The following is a 16,851-nucleotide window of genomic DNA, read 5'->3' on the forward strand; positions in this document are numbered from 1 at the left end:
AACATATTTGCATAACACTATCTCTTCCTAAAAATCTTGCTTCGCTTTGTTCCTCAAACCTGAGAAAACATCCTTCTTCAGTACCCACTTGAGGAATGGTGTTTGAGTGTGCTTCTGAGCCTGATTCTTTACATGAAAATTCAGGTGCCTGCTTTTTTGCTTTTGATCCAGTTCTGTGTGTGTTTACAAATGCTTATCAGGTTTTTTAATGAGATTTTAAGCGTAGCTTTGGACCAAGACATGAAAGAGGTTTTTAGGGTGGTGGTTTGTTTTTTTTTCCCTCCTAGTATAATGAGCTTCAGTGAGAATCTTTGCATACAACTGCACACAAGAGGAGAAAAGCTAAAACTCAGCTGTTTGCCATGGATGCAGCCCAACATACAACCTTTTCTGTAGTCCCCTTGGTTTCTCTGAGTGTCTCCTGAAAGTGCAGACACCAGCCAGCTCTCTGCAGAGATCCCTTGGCAATCTTTGAGCGGCTTGGTGTCTTGTCTTTAAGCTGGGGTTATAAGATGCTTTGGAAATGCTATAATTGAGGAATGTCATCGTTCAAGTTGGGAGATGAGGTCTGAACAGATGTTAAACAGAGGCCCCATCTTCTGGGGTGTGTTTGCTTTAACATGTCAGGAAGGAGGGCTATAAAAACCTTGGGGGGGGGATGATGCGTGCAATGAGAAATGGTACAAGAAAGCTTGTCACAAAATATTGTAGGTCATTTCTGATGTCATATTTCTTAATTGTATGCTGTTGGGGTTTTATTTGAACTTGAATAGAAATGGTTATGCGTGATTAGAGAATTCATTACTGTTTTTTAAACACTTTTCTAGAATTTTTCCTTAGTCCTCTGATTATGATAATTATTCACTTGTTCTCTTTTCATTTTAGATGTTGTTCGGCAGGGATGAAAAAGAACATTATTTGTGTCCAGACTTGGAAGTTATATTCAACACCCTCCTTTTAATTGTTAATCATTCTTCCCTCTTCTTGTTTCAGGTGAAGCCTACCATCCGCGGTGTTGAAGCATGAGTACTGATGCCAGTCAGGTGGTGATCACTACTCCTCCCCCAGCCACGATGCCTCACAAAGAGCGGTACTTTGATCGCATCAATGAGAATGACCCAGAGTATATCCGGGAGAGAAACATGTCTCCTGACCTGAGACAGGACTTCAATATGATGGAGCAAAGGAAGAGGGTCACTCAGATACTGCAGAGCCCTGTGAGTGGGGTTAAGGGGGGGGATGAGAATGAAAGAATATTATTTTCTGAGATTCCTGATTAACTTTTTGAGACTTAGAAATACATACTACACCTAGTTAGAATATCTCTGGACCATCTTCTGAGAAGAATCACTAAACAGATTATCCAACATTTCGTTTGCATGGTGTTTTGTCTGTAAACAAGCAGCCTTTATTTTGTTAGTTTTTTCTCCTGATGCTTTTATATTCTTAGGCTTCACTGCAGTATTGCAAGAAGATCTGGCTGGCTGCAGGGTACTTAGTTAAAACATAAGGGGTAGGGAAGAGAGTGAAGGAGTCAGTGGTCAAGTAAGAACAAATTAGGGCATTACTCAGAGTTCTGCTTTCTGAGTTTGAATATTAACCTATCATTTGCATCAGGAATGCTTTAATTAACATTTATAATTGGCTTAAGTTTGTTTAAAAGCTAGGCTATGTTCTTTTCATGTCCTTGGAAGCAGTCATACCCGTACTTGGCCATATTAGCACTCATCTACTCATTGTATAAGTTCACTACTTGTGTAGGCTACATATAAAACTATTAAATCTATTGAACCACACTGACATTAGTTTTAAGTTACATTTTAATATATGCATTCTTTTGGTTTAACCTGATTAATACATTGGAAAGTTATACTGTTGTCTTGAGTATTTTGAAGCCATGGGGAGTGAGTAAGGATGGTGGAGGGTGATCCTTTAAGGATGTTGGAATATAATGTAATAAGGATAACGGGACTGGGAAGGGGTTAAGCAGCTTTACAGATCCTTCTCTCTCCAGTTCCTCTGTAAGTTGGGGTGCTTCTGTAATTTTTTTTGAAGCTTTTCCATATGTAATGAGATTGCAAACAGCTGCTAGTAATCACCCTGTTATAGTCATCCATGAATAACAGGATTGTTTGCTAAAGTGTTATCGTGGAGTGCCTCTTGGATCTGTGTGTTGCTCTGAGTATAATGTGAACCTGTTGACTAAGGAATTTATTACTTTCAAGTCAATTTGTGCAAGTTTGGTTTTGCAGCCAAGCTCTTTTATAAAGAAAATACTCTTAAGGGAGGTATTGCATAATGCTTTAATCACGATAATTTTATGTTAAACACTCAATTATAAAATGTGATCAGAATCTGCTTCTTCCTGTTAAAATATTCACGTTATGAATAGCCAGGACTCACAGCACAGACCAGATCTTTAGCCTAACAGAGAAAAATAAATTGGAGACCTCTTGTTTGGGCTTGTACATGTGTTATTTTCTTGGTCCTTTCAATGGCGGTATTGAATCTGATGAGTGTTACTATTTCCTTAACGTTTTGGGGGACCTTTTGCCAAGTCTGCAAAATGTAATGAATTTCCCTTTGCTACAGCCTCTGTGGTTTTTTTAATAAATGCAGTATCACTGCAGTGCAGATGTTAGGAAGAGGGATGAAGAGGGGCAACCCCTGAGTTTGGGTAACTGCTTTAACAGAAGGTTGGGGGACAAAGCGCTGCCGGGCTGTTGTTAGTGTCCTGCCACAAGAGAAGCTGAGCCCAGCACTTTTTGGGAAGTGACTGTTTGGAGCTGCCAATAAGTTGCAAGTTTTTGTTGTGTAAGGGAACAGTTGTCCAAATAAGCCAGGACCTGCCGCCTGCTCGGCTCTCAGCATCTGCCAGGGAGAAACGACAACATGGGAGCCAAGTGTGCGATCAGGCACAAAGGGGAGTTGTCTGAGCTACTATTTCCCCTCAAGTATCTCTTTTTATTGTCTCTTGATGTAAAAAATTCACAGGAACCCTGTTATGATTTCTCAAGTGAGGAAATAAAAGCAGTTTTAATACAGTATCTGTAACTGAATGTCCATCAAGCAAATTTCATAACTGATTTGGGGATAGAAACTGCATTATTTCTTCCAGGTTCCAGCTGCGATGTGCCATAATGTTTTGAGAGTCAGGACTGAAAACAATTACCTTGTCTCCTCCTGAATATAATATTTGTCGCAAAAGGGCTGGAAAGCATTTTTCCTGTTACCAGTCTGCGTAACAAAGGTTCAGGATTGAATTAACGAGAATTGTGTGTAATGTTATTGTTCTATAGCTGCAGAATTACATATTAGAAGTTTGCATAGAGCTTTGTTGCTTCTCTGGTTTATTCCAGTCAACAAGGAAGAAATAGTTTGAAGGTGTTTAGAAGAAGAGGAAGAGAGGTTATCAGACACATTTTAAAGAAGAGCTTGCTTGCTGGTAAATCTTCACCCAGTCTTAGGTACATGCATTCATATCTTTACCCAGTCTTGATATATACATTCAGATCAGAGAAACAGCTATTGACTCATCTTCTAGCAAGTATTATTAAATGTGAGGTGAATGTAGGAAGGATAATACCTTTCTTAAAAATGCAATAGCATTTATGGACTTGAGGTGAGCTGGTTTGAACATGCACTTTCTCCAAGCAAAAGGTTATGGTGTAAAACTAAAGGGTTAATCACTGTCATATACTAGGAAACATAGATACTGATTCCATCTGTTTTATTAACAAGCTTTTTTCTTTCTTTCAAGTAGGAAAATCTAAGTCCTTTAGCAAGAAAATAAATTAGAGAATACATTTCAGGATCAGTGGTGTATTTTGCACAGTGCATGTTACTGTAAGGGCTACAGCCCTGACCAGACATCTCCAGACATCAAACTGCTGAATCTCTCTGATGTACTGTTTGATGCACATATTGATGTGCAGTCTGACTACTTGTCTCTGATGTGCAATTTCCCTTTCCTAAATTAAATAATTTAAAAGCTACCGAAAAGCTATTCCCATTACCTCTGACGTTTGCTAATGTCTTAAGAGTCTGTTCATAATAAATCTTAAACAAATTACAGGCATTTTATGACTGCTGCCCACAAAGAATGTCCTGGCATTATCTGTGAATTCTATGTTTGCTGAATCCTGCATGTAACCCATGAGCATCTGATGGCCTGGAGAATCTGAGAGAACCCACGTGTTTGTTGTTCTATGTCTGTTAGAAAGGTGGAAAGAAATTAATGTCAGCTGGGTCTGAACAGACCGATAGCATCCAGAGGTACTGCTGGCCAATCTTTGAGATAAAGCCATTTGAGTTTATTACAGTACTTTCTGCAAGTTCAGAAGGTTTGGGTGCTGTGTTGTTATTTTTAAAGAAAAAATACTACATCTGTGAAGTGGACTAATTTTATTGCTTTACATCGGGTCTGAGATAATTGACCTATAATATATCCGAAATTTGAAAAGATGGGGTTTTTTTTTTAGATTTTCCAACTTTGAAATTAAAAAGTTTTTTCTTTTTATATGCTAAACAGTCATATATTGTTTGCTAACACAGGGTAAGTACCTCTTTCAAAGAGTAAACATTTGTTTGCTGCATCAACAAACCCCTTATTTCAGTTATGGTATACAAGTACTCCTGGCCTTCATTTCCTTCTGGCATTTCTCTGGTGCTTTTACCATGGCAACTGGAAGCTTCAAAAACACTGGGGGGGCTGGAAGCAATGGTTGCATAGTTATGCTGTGTGAAGACTGAACAGTCTCAGTTCAGCATTGAGGAGCTCTGTGAACTTACTGAAGGGAGAAATGCCCTGCAGCCCTCCCAGAGAGGCCACGGAAGGCGTCAGGTGTTTCTGTGGGCAGGCAGCAGTGGCATGCTGCTTCCAGTGAAGTGAGACCATGTGAAAGAATTGTCTAACCAGCAGGAAAACTAACTACAGTCTTTAGCTAACAGGACAGTGTGTGTAACCCAACAGGAAGTTAGGATCACTCCTTAAACTGCATTGAGGAGTACCTTACATCCACTTTACATCACTGTATTTGAAGAAGAGCCACAGGTCAGGGTGGAAATGGGAGAGGACGCGTTCTTATACATAAGATATACTGTTATATGAGATATATTTGATTATTTTTATTGATGTAAGAAAAAGTTGGAGTACTCAAATTTGTGTATTAATTATAAGTTGAACAGTTGAAATATATAAACATAAAAATCCTTGGTTATTGGAGTTTAAATGCCCAGTTTATGTTTTGAATTTACCAGTGAAAGTTTTGTGTGGCTTGTCGAGACCCATTGAATGTGCACTTGCTGTTTTTACATATGAAACACGGTTACTTGGAGCTTGTTTGGTTTTAAGTTGAGCACTTTGCTGGCAGGATCTCATCATGCTCTGCTTTAATTTCATGTTGTATATAGAGAGCATCTACCAATCCTTCATGGTTCTGCAGGGTGTTCAGGGCAATTCTAGCTTGGCACTACTGTAACATGAGGGCATTGGTTCAGGTTTAGCCATCCAGATTGCAAAATCAGTTATTTTTATGCTGAGGTTAAAAATGTACCTCTCTCCTATGCCTCCCTTCCTTCCTTGTACATGTACACACACCCCTGCCTACCCATGCTAGCTGGTCTTGCCCAAAAAAGTGGGGAGATAACAGTCCAGCTTAGCAACTTGTCTATTCAGAGGTCTGCCTTAGCAGGCAGGATTTTCTCCTCAATAACAAGCAAACCCACCCACACTTGATGATGATTTTTTTTTTCATGGCTGTGTTATTTTCAAACCATCAGGACAGGGATGAAGGATGGTTTGATTTATTTTTTCCCCCAATTTCTGCAGTTGTCTAGCTTGCTTCATTTTGTATCAAGTGAACATCCAGTATCTTTGCAACACCGCTCACTTTTGGGGCAATTTATTTTCTCTAAAATATCAAAGTCTTTTCAGTTCCTCCCATGTTTCAGCTTCTGCTGCTCTTTCCCCACAAGTTCAAAAGCCTTTTGGATCTTTCAAGAGCATCACCCTTTGGTCTTAAAGGGCTCACAACTTTGTACATCCCCTGGGACCTCCTTGATGGGCAGGCCTCTCGCACTGCAGCTCCTTCTTTGATCTTCTCTGCCATCTTCCTGCTGAGGAGTCCTGACTCTCCTCTCGTCACAATAGCTTATTTAATTGCATGCTTTCATCATACAAACTGTGCAGCATTTCGTTCACCAGGGGAGATAAGCTCAACTTGGCATGTCATTTAAGACATGCCACAAAACGTCCCTTAAAGATCCCCTGTGAGCCGTGACAATACCCTGCTGAGCCTGGAGCAGACCAGGTGGCCTGGGCAAGTTCAGCATTTTAAGTGAGGAGGAAATTATGCTCAGGGTAATGGTGTCTTAAATCAAGGCCATCCACTAGATTTCTGAGAGGGAACCAAGAAATCCTATTGCCTAACTTCCATTTCTATAGCTGTGACAGTGTGCGGTCAATTCATATCCATCTGCACCACAAGAGCAATTGTGAGTTTTTCCCCACTTTGTTACATTAAAAATTAGTTACTTTGCACTCCTCTCATTTCCATATTGGTGCTTTCCATTTAGTTAAAATCATGATATAAATGCCAACAATTTTCAAATGAATCCTTGCCCCCCTGTCTCATCCATATTTCTAATCTTTCTGCTGGTTGTTAACTGCTTGGGTTTGGGGTTTTGTTGTCTTGGCAGGTGTCTACAAATTCTGTTGTACTTTTGGTACTGTGTCCTTTAGATTACTCGGATCATTAAACATTCAGATCCATCCTCTTTGCCTGATGACTTTCCTATGATTCTATATGTATTTGAAGTTATTAATTGTGAATAACACTCTGATCTGGATTAATTCCCTAGGTAAGTGATAAGGTGATCTAAAATACAACGCATTGTAACAAAATCCACCATTTTTCTTTCATTCACTAGTCTTGTAAATTCTGTCCAATGAAGGCATCAAATCTGTCTGGTGAGAGCAGTACAGATAATGAATAATGACTGAAAGGACAAGCTCAAGACAGGTGCATCCCCATGAGCAGGAAATCAAGGGGGCAGGAGACCTGCATGGACGAGTAAGGAGCTTCTGGCAAATTTCAAACAGAAAAAGGAAAATTACAGGTTGTGGAAAAAGAGACAGGTCACTTCAGAGGAATATAAGGATGGGATCAGAACATGCAGGGAGGTGACAAGGAAGGCTAAGGTCCGATTGGAATGAAATCTGGCAAGGGAGGTCAAGAACAACAAGAATAGCTTCTTCAAGTACATTAGCAGGAAAAGGATGACTAGGGAAAATGCAGGCCTGCTGCTTGAATGAGGTGAGTGCCCTGGTGACGAAGGACACAGAAAAGGCAGAGTTACTTGGATGCCACCTTTGCTTCAGTTTTCACTGCCAAGGCTGGCCCTCCAGTTTACTAGGCCATGGAGGCAAGAGAAGAAGTCTAGAGAAAGGAAGACTTTCCCTTGGTCAAGGAGGTTCATGTTAGAGATCACTTAAGCAAACCTAATACCCACAAATCCATGGGCTCCGATGGGATGCACCCCCGAGTGCTGAGGGAGATGGCAGATGTTATTGCAAAGCCACTCTCCATCATCTTTGGAAGGTCATGGAGGACAGGAGAGGTGCCTGAGGACTGAAAGAAAGCCAGTGTCACTCCAGTCTTCAAAAGGCAAGAAGGAGGACCCAGGAAACTACAGGCTGGTCAGCCTTCCCTCCATCCCTGGATAGGTGATGGAACAGCTCATGCTGTAGGTCATCTCAAAGCACATGGAGGAAAAGAAGGTTATCAGGAGTAGTCAGCATGGATATACCAAGGGGAGATCATGCCTGACCAACCTGATAGCCTTCTGTGATGGAATGAACGACTGGCTGGGTAGACAAGGGGAGACTGGTGGACGTTGTCTACCTTGACATCAGCAAGGTTTTTGACATGGTCTCCCACAACATCATGTGTAAACTCAGGAAGTGTGGACTAGATGAGGCCCGTGAGGTGGATTGAGAACTGGCTGAATGGCAGAGCTCAGAGTTGTGACCAGCGGTGCAGAGTCCAGCTGGCGATCTGTAGCCAGTGGTGTTCCCCAGGGGTCAGCACTGGGTCCAGTCCTGGTGAACTCGGTTATCAATGTCCTGGATGAACAGACTAGGCGTACTTTTGGCAAGTTTGCTGATGATACAAAACGGGGAGAAGGCAGCTGTGCTGCCATTCAGCAAGATCTGGACAGGCTGGAGGGCTGGGTGGAGAGGAACTCTTACCCATGCCTACAAATATCTTAAGGGCGAGTGTCAGAGGACGGGGCCAGGCTCTTTTCAATGGTGCCCAGCGACAGGACAAGGGGCAACGGGCACAAACTGCAGCACAGGCAGCTCCAGCTGAACATGGGGAAGAACTTCTTTACCTTGAGGGTGACAGAGCACTGGCCCAGGCTGCCCAGAGAGGCTGTGGGGTCTCCTCTGGAGACATTCAACACCTGCCTGGATGCAACCCTGTGCAACCTGCTCTGGGAGAACCTGCTTTAGCAGGGGGGTGGACTAGATGATCTCCAGAGGTCCCTTCCAACCCTGATCATTCTGTGAATCTGTGATTTAGCTGTATTAATTTTTAAGGCTTTTGGTTGGTTGGGTTTGGCTGTTCAATAATCCTTTGGTTTAGTACGCTCTTTTAACAGTGCCTGGAAAATCCTGGAAGGTCATGACTGATAACTTTCATCCCTGGCTGCAGAGGCACATACATCCAGAACGCCCTGCAAGACCTCTGCCTGTCATCTGTCTTGGTGCATCACCGCCAAATGTGCTTCCACCCTCCCTACTCCTGCCCTTACTGAAAAAGTTAATTATGCTTGGAAATCTGTTAGACCCCTGACAAACCGTAATTTGATTAAATTTCAGCAGTTATATTACATCTAGCAAAGATGCATAGTATGACTTTATTCCACAAGAACATGAGGGAGGGACACAGACCCTCCATTCATGGCAGCAGTTTTGTGAGGGTGGGACGACAGCTGGCACTGGGACTTGGGGAGCTGGGTGTGCTGAAGATAGGCTTTGCAAAGGAGTTCAGTGCTTCAGGTTTTGCTTTAATCATAGGGTATCTCTAGGCTGTTTATCGCAGGAGTAAACACACCAGCTCACGGAGGGAAGCTAATGTGTACCAGGTTAGAGGAGCCGGAAAAACCAGCGCAGGCTGAGCTCAGTGTGGGGACCTGCTTGCTGCTGATTGAGTCGCTGCATCCAGCCCAGATAGCCACGCGCTTCACTGCAACTGAAGAGATTATTATAACTTTACCTAATTCCCCCTATGTATTACTAAGCCCATTTCTTTCTATCTTAACACAAAAGCTTCCCCCTACACACACCCTGGGTTGTTTTTTTCCCCCGTGGTGTTAACAAACGCTTTTTGTGTTTTATCTTCTCCCCACCAGCCTTTACTCGCTGGCGGTTTTTTTTGTGGCCGACTCCACCCTTTTCCACTTAGTGCACCGGTTGTTTGTATCTGAACTCCAGTCTTGAAACAGTCTGTTACGAACCAGTATCGGCTGTTTTGGTGAAGGTCTTGCTCTCCGCCAGCAGCCACAGCTACGTTTACAGCACAGGAGTTAAAACTGACATCTCTTCGCTCTCCAGAACAAAATACCAGTTAAGTTTTAAAAGTTTTCTTCAGCAGTGGTGATTTGGCTTAGAGACTCTGTGTGGGCACGTTTATGTGTAGATGTGTTTTTAAAAATGCGTTTAAGATACATAAACTGTGATCAAAAATGGGAAAAAGTGAAAATGTGTGAAGGGTTTTCTTGTATTATTCTGCTGCTTTTAGTCAAACAGCAGTGCTGTTGCTGCCTTACATGTAGGGACCCCACATACCTTTTCTACCAGCTTTCCTGCAGGCTGACATACCGAACTGTTTGGACCTTACTGTAGTTAATCCTGATGCAAGCACATGCTTTCTCCTCTTGAAGGTTTGCAATGGCATGGAGTATTGGTAGATAACCTGTATACCATTGTTTTCTCTATTTACAGGGAAATTTTTTTCTTACTATTCTTATTTCTACTTCTTTTGAGTGGATAAGGACTACATGGAGAAATCAATGGACAATAAACAAGAAACAGCATAGAAAGATAGGCAAAATACCTATGAGCCTGCATACTTTTTAACCTCCTCAGAGAGCTGCCTACCAAGATGAAGAGATTAATACTAAAATTTTCTAACAACGTTTTTGTTCTGTGCCATATATAGATGTGTATACATGTAAAATAGGTTACTCTAGCAAGTCGGTTATTCTATTTTTTCTGCTTATGTTGACGGAAAAATACCAGTTGTCAACTGGTACATGCAAATGTTGATTTGATTCTTAAAAGCCCCAGTTTATGCTGTCAGCTCACACTTAGGCTGTCCTGCTGAAAGAAAATGAAGTGAATGAGTCAGAACTGAGGCTTGTAACTTCACGCTTGAGTTTCAGAGAACCCTTGCAGGTCTAAGCTGAAAGATGTTTGCATCTAAACTGCTTGAGTTTGATGTGTATTTGGAAGATGATTGCAAGTATTTCTGGAGAAGTAATTTTATGGTGTTAGAAAAACCTTGACCTAATCATGTAACTAATGACTCTATCAAGAAAATCGGTTTCTGTTCTGCAAGCTGCAGTACTGTGTAAGGCTGTGTAAAAGAGCTGTCTGGAGTGTTAGAAACACTTGTTTTAGGATCAAGCTGAGCTGCCCTGCATATTTTTACTGGTGAGTTGTGGGGAAATTCGTATCAGTGCAAGGTAGTGGAGTGGCATTCAGAAGGTGGGTGAGATGGAAGCAGGGCAGCTGCGCACTGCCAGCTCAGGGCAATCAAGTCAGCAGCTGCCAGGCTTGGCTGTGCAGGGGCTGCTTTGGTTCATGGTGTAAATTCAAAACCATGTTTTCCCCTGCTTTACTTAGTGCAGTTCAGCTCACTGCAGTTTCGAAGAGAACAACCTCAGCTGGCAGCGGTGGAAGGGGAGTTTGCAGCCTGCTGCGTACTGAGGTCAGGCTATTCACTTAGGTAGCTTAGGTGCTATTTTCTATGCAAACTTTCTGCAGGATGCTTGAAGTGCTGTTCCAGCACAAACAAGGTGGAACACTGGTGCTTGGCTGGGGAGGTGAGCTCACTGAAGGCAGAAGGATGCTTGTGCAAACAGGAAACAATCCTCACCTACGGCTGGGTGGGTTATCCAGGCAGCAGCCTTGCTGGCTGTGCAGGCACAGGCAGGTTGGCCAAGTCCAGAAGTGGTGCAGCTCTGTTGACAGGGTGACTGTTGACAGGCAGCTTGAGCAGCCTTGAGATGCTGAGTTTCTCGCTTTGGGACTTAGTACACCACTGTAAAAAGTCACTGCTGTTACTGTCTCATCTTACGTCTGAAGTTTTGCTGTTTTAAAACAAACAAAACCCATGTGTGCCCAAAAAGCTGTTTAAATCCTAGAGCTGAAAATTTCTCTATGGAGCAATGCTGAGCATACAGCTGATTAACATCATTTTTCATTCATCTGACAGTACAGTTTTTTCTTTGTCAGCACTTTCTTGTCAAATACTACATCTGAAATTACTGGTGATCTTTCTGCTTGAAAAATATCTGCTTTGTGCCAGAGCTGAGTGTTGATCATCTTTTTGAAAACATGTCTCAAGCATGACTTTTACTTGGTCGTTTGCAGGCAGTTGCAGTGTAATGCCATATATCTATTACAGGCTGGTGAATTAAAGCAAAACAAAACCGGTTAGGTTTTCAGGAGCAGATTCCTGCTGCTGAATGAGTTGGACCCAAAATCTGGGCCCTGCACAGTAGTGGTTTTACAGAAATCAGTGCTTTACAGTGAAAGCTTCAATAAATATTATTCATTTAATGGCTAATATTTAAGGTATATTGTTGTCCAGAAGAAGGTGATGCCCTTCATATGGGCTCATCGGGAATTATCATAAATGGAGGAAGGTTGTGTTGGCACATGTGGGATGGTTATCCAAGGACATAGAGATCCATGTTTTAAAGGTCTGTAGCAGTGAACAAAAGGTTTTGAAATATTCATAAATATCCATGGAGGAATGTGCGTGAGTCATGTGGATGACACTGAAGGCTGCAGTCTGCTAGAAAACATTGTTGTGTACTGACACGTGGATAAATTGCGTACTTTATTTTATGCTCTTCATCCCTATCCTCACCTCTGCTTTACAGCTCGTGCCAAACCTCTATATGTCCTACTTGCCCCAGCTTTTGCCTATTTTCTGCTTTTTCTAAAATTATTTTTAAGTAAAGCTGCTTGTTTGGTTTGACAGAATTGTTGATACAACAGTAAATCCTCATTTGTAGTGGCCTCAGCAGTGTATAATATACTACTGTTAACATCAGAGAGCAAAACTAAGCTCAGAAGAATGAAAATAGCATGATCAGAAAGCAGAATTAAAAATATGGTAAGAAACAAAAAAATCTTTGTCAAAAAATTGCCTGAAATACATCGCACTACCTTTTTTTCTGCTAGAAAAGTAACATTACTCATACAGGTTTAAAAAAAAAAAAAAGGTCTGAATATGACTAATAAGAGTTTACTGTGAACATTTTTGCAGATCCTTTTTATAGTCCTTGTTGAATTAAAGAAAGAGTGATTTAATATAATACAGATAACTGTTCTTCTCAGTCTCCTCCCAAGCAAATACTTCCATGAATTTTGTGAATTCTGTCTTCCACATAGCCCCCGGGAGACTACAAATATGCAGTTTCCTTATATACGTATTGTAAACAAGAGTGAAAGAGCATTTCAGCCTTGCAGAGTGTGTAATACCAGAGCTTTCTTGCAGGGAGCCTCTTTCAGGAATATTTGAGAAGTTATCAAATAACTTGGAATGACAGAATTTGAAAATAACTGTTAGTATTTGTTGATGAACTTGGAAGCAGGTTGGTAGAACATAAGGGCTGGACCTTGGCTCCTTTCTTTATGCACTGTGAGCTGTTTGATCACCAAAATGCTTTTTATGTGAAAAACACTTATGTCTTCTATAGGGGATTGTATAAATCATGCACATCTGAATTTCATTCAGAACCACTTTGGTTGTAGTGAGAAATGCTCAGATTTAGGTACTGACCAACCTCAAGGATTCAAACCGGGCTGATGGGTGATGCTGAATCATCTGTTCCCTGTTTTTTCAGATTGCAATTTTCTGTGTATCCCCCTTGTTGCCCAGCGGTACCGCAGCACCGTAAACACTCAGTGCTGCACTTGAATTTTCACCGAGAGTTGTGCTCTGAGTGTGTAAGAAGCTGCTTACTGTGCAGTGCTCCGCAACTGGGGCTCTGGGCATCTCTGAATGAATGTCCTGAATTGGTGGAAGTATCTGAGCTTGACCTCCCTGCTGCACCTTAAAGGCAGGTTTCAGGGATTAGTAACTTAATGCTTGTGAAGCACTTGGATTTACAGTAATTATCTGCCCAGAGAAAATCTTGTCAGATAAATCATAATTGTCATCTCAAGAGAGTATGAGTAGCGTGCAAAAAAGACACAGGGCCACCTGCTGAGCCATGAGAAGAGGGAAAAATACTAAATTTATTTTCTAGTGAGAACTAGAGGCCAGTGTGTGCCAAATGAGGCATGGGGACAAGATGACTGTGGTATGCTTAAAGATTATTGTCTGTGCCCAAGGTGGGCAAAGAAATGTCTTCTGCATGACTGACTTCCAGCAATCTGGGCCTGCGGCCACACTGGGGTTCCAGGCTGGGGACAGCGCTCGTTATTTTGTCACTAAGGCTGGCACCCCCATTGCCATTGGGACACATGGAGTCACGGTGATGATGGCCATCCTTGGAGCAGAATCAGGTTGAAGGGAGTGGGTTTCACAGTCAAAATGATAGACAAAAGATGAAAGTCCGGATGTTTTCTCCAACCACTTGCTGTTTTCCACAAATCCTTGTTTGCCTTTCTGGCAGTTACCTCCCATCAGTTTCCCATACAGGCTCCCAGTGCTGATGCACCTCCCATACCCCCACTCCTTTTCTCCCAGTCCTAGTTAGGTTCCTTTCCTCACTCGGTTCCCTGTTTCTTCTTTCCTATTCCCCATTCGCTCCTTTCCCCTGCTGCATAGATCTTTACCTACAGCAGCCACTAAACAGAAAAATCTGATTTTGCCTGTGTATCTTCAGGCTACCAAGAGGCTGTTCAGCTGTTTGGCGGATGCTGCGCGCATGGGATGGTCTAAGCAGAGAGATCAGTGGAATAGACTGCCGTGTAGTCATCCCACATGAGTTTTTAGAGGCTTTACTTGTGGAACTCTGGGATGTCTCGGGTATACACGACTCTGACAAAATTACACTAAGGAAGAGCATGGGTGTCTGAAAACTTGGAAATTAAAGAGTAGTTATGGATGCTTGGCTGTCCAACTAAGAAGCCATGTCAAGTAGAGTCTTGAGAATGTTCTTGGGGAGTCTGGCAGCACTCTCTCTTTTAGAGTCAAACCCTGTTGATGAACAGACTATGTAATGAGACTGGTGGGTTTTACCCAATTAAGTGGGTGTTTTGGAGGACTGAATTAAAATTCAGTGAAGAAATTACATTTGCCATACAGAACCATTTTCTTTTTTAATTGAGAGCGAGTGCTCTGCTAAGGAAGGCAAGCTGAAAGGAGCAATTACATACAGCGAATAGCCTGGAGTTATAATAGGTGTCAGCTGCATGGTAAAGACACCAAATGTCTTTCCAGAATGAACCAGCAAGAGCATTTGCAATACACCTCAGCTCATGTTGTGTGCAGCTTTGCGTACTGCTGGTTCAGAAAAAAGCTGGAAGATGCTGCCAAGAAATAATGAGAGAATTAGAAAAAATAACCTACAAGCAAAGTGTGAAGGAACAGAATTTACTAGAAATGTCAGGACTGAAGTAGTCCTAGGATAGGCATTTGTTGTGGGCAGTGGTTCATCTGTCTGTCATCTGGAAGAAACAGGCTTTGTCCACAGTGCATAGTATATTAAATTTGATATGTGAAAACCTTTTTCATTATATATTCTGCAAGAGTTTACCTCTTGGGCATGCAGTCATTTTATACAGGAGAAAAGGGAAGGTTTTTTCCCTTTGGGAGAAGGAAAGAAATAGAGAGGAGATGACATCCTGGCATTCCTTCTAGTTTTTGCATGTCTGTGATACTATTTGAGCATGGATGAGCTCCAGTTTTCCAGTTGTTTATAGTTTTATCAAATTTGAATGGACTTTCAGGGGGATTACAGAACTAAATAATATCCAGCACTAAAAGCAACACATCCTGATCAAATTTCAAGTACCTCTTCCAAAATATGGAGAACTCTTTAATTATTGATAAAAATGGTTTTTGTTATCATTTACAAAAATACATTTTATCTTCCCTTGTTCTGGGAAATAGTTAACCCTCTGTGATCAAATTCCTTCCTTCCACCTCCCAAATTGCTAACACTTAGCATACAAAGTTTAGATCAGATGGTTAAAGTTTGGCAAAGTTATAAGCAGCTAAAAACAAGGTCTAAGGGGAAGTTTCATGTAACATTAATAACAGGCAAAGCTACAGCCCCACCTATAATAATTTTATTTATATCAAAGCCAGGTTTCCTTGATGATTTTCAAATGTTTCTACAGGCTTTTAGAGAAGATCTGGAATGCCTTATTCAAGAACAAATGAAGAAGGGCAATAACCCCACTGGACTGCTTGCGTTACAGCAGATTGCTGAATACATTACAGCAAGCTCTTTTGCAGGTTTTTCCTCATCTTCACTCAGTAAGTGAATTAAACATATAATTGCACTTTTTCTCTTCCTTTTTTATTATCACCAGGGCTTAGCAATGCTAGGATCTCCTCTCACTTTGAATAAAAGTTCTGTCGGAGCTTGCTTCAGCTGTGAAGTGGTACAGATGGTAGCCTTAACTTTCTTTTTTAGGCTTCTTTCAGATTCTCTGATTTGTATAATGATACCCAAATTGTTTGGAGTTTTCACACTCAGTTATTCTAGAATTTGTTGATAAAAGTTTAACTGAGATGGGGAACAAAATGCTGGGCCCTGTTGTTATTAACAGTTTAACATGAGCATAAACTGAGATGTGAAATACATAACCATTTAGATTGTTTATTTTTCTACTCTTGCATATAAAGTGTTATTTAAAAAAAAAAAAAAAAGAAAAGAAAAAAGGGGACAGAATAGCCTGACAAACTGAGTCATTACACAAACAGCTCCCACAGTTAAAAACAGCTTGTAGTATGCACTCTAGTTATAAAGATGTTGCTAGGATCTTTCAGTTAACGCCCAAGTTCTTCTTTCCAAGTCATGAAGCACTGAAACGTTAAAGTCGATTTAAGTTCTGTGGGTGGACATCATATGGGAGCTTACAAGCCTGAAGTACAGTGGCAGCTGTCAGCATTCAGCGTCTTTTGAGAATTGGTCCCAAAATGGTGCTTCAGAGTTCATTTAACAAAAGATGTGGAAGAGAACAACAGAAAGCTCAAATAATCTCATCTCTGTGTCTCTGGTTGGTTAGTGAGACTGTGGGTCCGGCTGTTGTCTGTGCTATGTTTGCCCAGGAATGAGAACAGGGCGACTGATCTCAAAGTACATACTTTTTTTTTGTTGAAAACCAAAATAACTATTACCTCTTCTGGTTGTGACTTTCCCTGTAAGCAAAGGCTTTCAAAGGGATGTCATGCATTTGTGAAGGGGAGATGGGAATATTTGTGTCATCACAAATCAAAGAAAAATTGATCTTTGTGATTTCTCTGTTAAGAGATGATATCTTCTAAGGATTTGAGAACTCTTGCACTAATCCCAGTTTCTTCATTAAGACTAAATTCAAGTGCTAAGACTGAGACATCTCTTCAAATTAGTTATACCGATGTCAGAAGTCTA

General features: G+C 41.4%; 1 protein-coding gene across 8 annotated transcripts in view; it reads left to right on the forward strand.

The window, feature by feature from the left end:
- Positions 1 to 16,851, forward strand: part of ADD3 (adducin 3) — a 103,691-nt gene that overhangs the window by 73,094 nt on the left and 13,746 nt on the right. For 6 of the 8 annotated variants that reach the window (XM_055801433.1, XM_055801415.1, XM_055801451.1 and 3 more), the window contains 2 exons: positions 994 to 1,217; positions 15,593 to 15,731. In XM_055801433.1, the coding sequence (XP_055657408.1) occupies positions 1,023 to 1,217; positions 15,593 to 15,731 (334 nt within the window). In that variant the 5' untranslated portion in view covers positions 994 to 1,022. Of the gene's footprint in view, positions 1 to 993; positions 1,218 to 9,484; positions 9,632 to 15,589; positions 15,732 to 16,851 lie in introns of those variants that run through there. The other 2 variants (XM_055801457.1, XM_055801460.1) reach the window with 2 other exon arrangements.

This window comes from Falco peregrinus, chromosome 1, assembly GCF_023634155.1.
Source record: "Falco peregrinus isolate bFalPer1 chromosome 1, bFalPer1.pri, whole genome shotgun sequence".
NCBI lineage: Eukaryota > Metazoa > Chordata > Aves > Falconiformes > Falconidae > Falco > Falco peregrinus.